At 37.3% G+C, this 4,338-nt stretch overlaps 1 protein-coding gene and 1 non-coding gene across 2 annotated transcripts; both read right to left on the bottom strand.

The window, feature by feature from the left end:
* Window positions 1–2,846: 2,846 nt before the first annotated feature.
* Window positions 2,847–2,920, bottom strand: TRNAV-AAC (transfer RNA valine (anticodon AAC)). Its single transcript has one exon. It is a non-coding gene; the product is annotated as a tRNA-Val (tRNA).
* A 1,007-nt stretch (window positions 2,921–3,927) lies between these two features.
* LOC141665148 (glutaredoxin-C10-like) lies at window positions 3,928–4,338 on the bottom strand. Its single transcript, XM_074471131.1, has one exon. The coding sequence runs from the start codon at window positions 4,336–4,338 to the stop codon at window positions 3,928–3,930; it is 411 nt and encodes a 136-aa protein (XP_074327232.1).

Here is a 4,338-nt window from a genome sequence, read left to right as displayed (position 1 = left end):
GGATGATAAGACCATGTACGGAAGCCAATGCAATAAGCCTTCTGATTGTTGTCATTCGGGAAACTGGAGAATATGTATCAAAATAATCAATGTATTCCCTTTGCCTAAAGCCCTTAGCAACTACATATTATGTGTATGATAAAAGCACATGTGACAATTTGGTGTAGTGGTATGAGGTTGTAAAGGTGAATGAAATATCTCGAGTTCGATTCCCACAAACCACATCTTTTATATAAATATTAAAAATAGGGGTAGTTTAGTCTTTTTAATGAGACTTTTTAATCTCATGAATATTATGACCATGTTCTTCTATTATATATAGAAGAGATATCTTCTTCTATTTTTAAGAAGGGGTGTTACAAAGATGGCATCAAAGCTAGGTTCTTTCTTATTTAAACAAACCTATTTAGGTTGACATGTGAGTTTGGGTAGATGATATGAAGGGTATTTTATTTAAGTTTATTTCATTCTGCTATTTATCATTTCATTTTGCTTCATCATTCTGCTTCACAATTTTTATATATGTTTGAAATTGCTTCATCCTATCTATTCTTGTGTTCTTCGACATCTTATATTGTAGATGCCTCCTAGACGTGATCCACTTACTATTGACCCAGCCGAGCTTACGGCGATGATAGAGCAAACGGTAGCTCAGGATGTACAGTAGGCTTTGAGAAACCAAGGAAATTAGAATGATGAGCGAAATCAGAATGGCAATGGGAATCAGATTCAGAACGGTCAAGGCCATCAGCTGGAGCCGTTTGTATGGTTGGATAGGTTTGTGAAGCAGAAACCAGACTCTTTTAGTTCAGCACCGACTCCTATTGATACTGAAAATTGGATTGTTCATCTCGAGAAGATTTTTGATGCACTGGGTTGTGATGAGATTCATATTCTTCATTATGGCATATCTTGTTTGATCTTGTTAGTAGTTAATCGGGGTTTATGCTAATTTATTCATAGTTTAAAGGTGTGTGGGTCCTCATTTCCTAACCCCGAGATTGAGGGCGTCACAAGTTGGTATCAGAGCAACATGATCTAGTCCCCGAGACAAGTTAGGATAAAGAGGTATTTTGGGTATGTATATCTATATCGCGAGAGTGTTCGACTCATATAGAGTTGAGTTAGACTATTAGGTATAGTCTAAGGAAAGTGTATATAAGTTAAAGTGGCAACTAGAGTTTAGGTGTGAGTTAGTTGGAAGTTTTATTTAGCCCTAATGTTGTTTCTTGGTTGTTGTTTTGTGTTTTCTCTCAAGACCCCAGTAGTGGTAGTGATTCTGATTCAGATATTAGTTTGACCGGTACCCCAGTGGACCTCATTCCACCCTCGTCAGAGGTGCCTGTGTATGTTAGTTCAGATCCAGAGGAGGATCTATCTGAGAGTAGTGAGATTCCTATGCAGATATCACCCTTGAGGCCAGAGTCAGAGACCCCAGCCCCTGAGCCAGAGTCTGAAATGCCTAAGATTGTGCCTGTCAGTGTTGGTGGCAAGTTAGCCCAGGATGTTACGTGATAGGCCATAATATTATCAGGCCCAAAAAACATTATAAAAGCCCAAAGAAAAAGGACCCCAGACCCAAATGAAGATGGTCCCCGAACACGTGGCATCCAATCAGGATGTCAACGGTCCCATATTACCCAAAATAGCATGACAACATCCCAATAGTCCATGTGTCAAGAACTTAAGACATCCCAGTAACAAGGGAAAAGCTGATCCCCGTTAATAATCTGGACCATTCAATCATCCACCAATCAACATTCACCAATGGCTAGGATGAAGGGGTACAAACCCCTAAAATTGGGAGCCTATAAAAGGCCCAAAAAGAGGGTTTGGGGGTTACAACTTATTACTTACTCTCTACACATATACACACCACCACAATATATTTGAATAGCTCTTTTCTTCTTCTTCTTTTTCAAGAAATCTCATTCTTATTCTTACACCGGAGTTGTCGCGGGGGCGCCGCCCCCCTCCGGTTTTGTTTTGCAGAAACCCCACCTTGTAGTTTAATGACACACCATCATTTCTGCATAAACGGAGTTAGAGCTTGTGTAAGGAAAGGAGAAGCCCGAAGGAGGAAACAAGGTTATCATTATGCACAGATTTGCGTATGGATAGAACGTCCTTCGGATATACTGATATATAAAGAATGCGAGAGATTATTCTCCCGATTCACCTATGGTGTGAGAACAAGTAATATGAAAATATGAGTTTGTGAATACAAGAGTTTAAAGTGTAAAGTGAGTGTTTTTAAAGTGTAAAGTGAGAGTGTGCCGAGAAATGTCCGTTATCCTTGGTTCAGTTAAATATATATAATCAAACCTTTGTTCGTGTGTTACGTTATGTTAGAAAGGCTGACGAATGTCAGCGATTAAGGGGGAGTGTTTGCTGTGAGTGAGCAACGGCCGGCCATGTCAATTTAATGGGCTTTCATCTTCTGGATCTAAAGGGGCCTTTGGTCATTGAACCTGATGTTGAGCCTCCATCGCTAACAGTTCCGACGGTCATGTAATTTATTAGGGGATGATTTTGGTCTATTAGGTGTTTATTAAGGTTTCAACTAATGAGGCTCCTGTTGACAGTTAAATATAATACAAAAAGTCACAAAACAATTAGTAGGGAGGGGATTAAGAAAATCAGCGAAGTAGGTGATTGTTGTTGTCACTTCATCTGCGAGGTGTATTCCTTCCTAATCACAATTAACTTGTAGTAGTTAACTCTCAAAGCCAAATCTAGAGGATTTAAAACTGAGAAAGTGCCTCCAGTCTTTTACACTTGTGTGGGGCTTCGTGCAGTCACCGTGACCGGCATCTAAATTTTTGGCAAACATTATAAAAAGGACATGGCTTCGCCCGGGCTCGAACCGGGGACCGTCTGTGTGTTAGACAGACGTGATAACCAACTACACCACGAAACCATTGTGTACATGTATTGAAAAACATTTATTTATTGTATATTTCAGTCACAAAAAGTGTTGTCCCCTGACCCTGACTTTAAATATGGGAATTGAGAGGATTAGTCATCGGTCAAAACTTTCATAATTTCATTCTCAGACATGGCTTGGTTATGTTTTTTTTGTGCTCGAGGCCAGCAAATCTTGTAAAAAACACATTTTAACTTGAAGAATATTCTGTATTTGACGGTCATCAATTACAATAATTATTTTATTTCCTTGACTATATCATCAATTTTAATTTTGAAATTTACTTTAAAGATGAAAATACATCTAATTTTCAAAAAAATATACATTTTAAAGTTCAACCCCAGAGAATATAATTATACGGATGATTTGAAAAATCATCAAAAAATTTGGTTTAATGAAAAGTATAACATGTATTATAAAACAAAAGATTTTCATTGATTAATGAAAACAGTAGGGAGTTTATTAATACAACTTTTCGTAAAATATATTTGTTATTTTACCATCTTTTGAAAATATTTGTAAAAATATTTTTAATTCTGAAAATATTTACAAAAATACGATATTAATTATTATATAATATGTTATATTTAATTTAAATTGTGAGGTTGAATTTCGAGTTGCATTCTATATTATATTTTAGGTTGTAAAATGGTTCCGAAGTTGTAAAATATATTTTGTAAATATTTCAAAAAATGATAGTATTATTATTTTTTTTTAAAAATGGATATTTACAAAAAAGAACCCCAAAATAGGAATTTTTATACACATGAAATTCATGTGTTGGATCTATAAATATCTTACGATCCAACAACACTGAAATTCAACGGAGACAGCTTAGCCAGATCGTTTATATTTTTACAAGAACATCAGGCTCTCAAATATATCAACTACATGATAGATCATATAAAGTAGAGATACATGAGTTGAACAAAAAATTCACATAATTATGATCATATATTGATATTAAATGACATACAAATACAAGAACCTAGCATAAATGATTACAAGACCATAATCATGATTCTATTCATACTCCCAAGAGCACCTATTTGGATGAGCTTAGGAACAAGATGACCACCTAAATGAAGTGCCACGAGGCTCTCAAACCCCCCTACATGTGTCCCTCCGATAAACAAAGCAGGCGCATTCTCCCCGGCGGCGCTGATCTCATCCTCCTCTAATTCGATCACCGTTGGATGCACGCCAATTTTCCACAAAAGTTGCTTCATCACATGGCACATGCAACAACTAGAAGAGCGCGTGAAGATCACCACGGGGTTCTCGGAGATGAGTCGCTCAATTCTCATCTCCGGTGATTCCGAAACGTCGATGGCAAGTGAGGAAGCCGTTGGAGTGAGTTCTAGGCGAACACCGCCGTCATGCAATCTCCGGGAAAGATGAAGGCCTTGCAT

The sequence above is a fragment of the Apium graveolens genome, chromosome 6 (assembly GCF_009905375.1).
Source record: "Apium graveolens cultivar Ventura chromosome 6, ASM990537v1, whole genome shotgun sequence".
Lineage (NCBI taxonomy): Eukaryota > Viridiplantae > Streptophyta > Magnoliopsida > Apiales > Apiaceae > Apium > Apium graveolens.
The sequence above is the reverse complement of the archived record's forward strand: the minus strand, read 5'-3'. Positions and strand labels throughout refer to the sequence as shown.

What these genes read in the sequence shown, in the direction of transcription:
- LOC141665148 (XM_074471131.1), bottom strand. Translation starts at nt 4,338, where the DNA reads ATGCAAGGCCTTCATCTTTCCCGGAGATTGCATGACGGCGGTGTTCGC.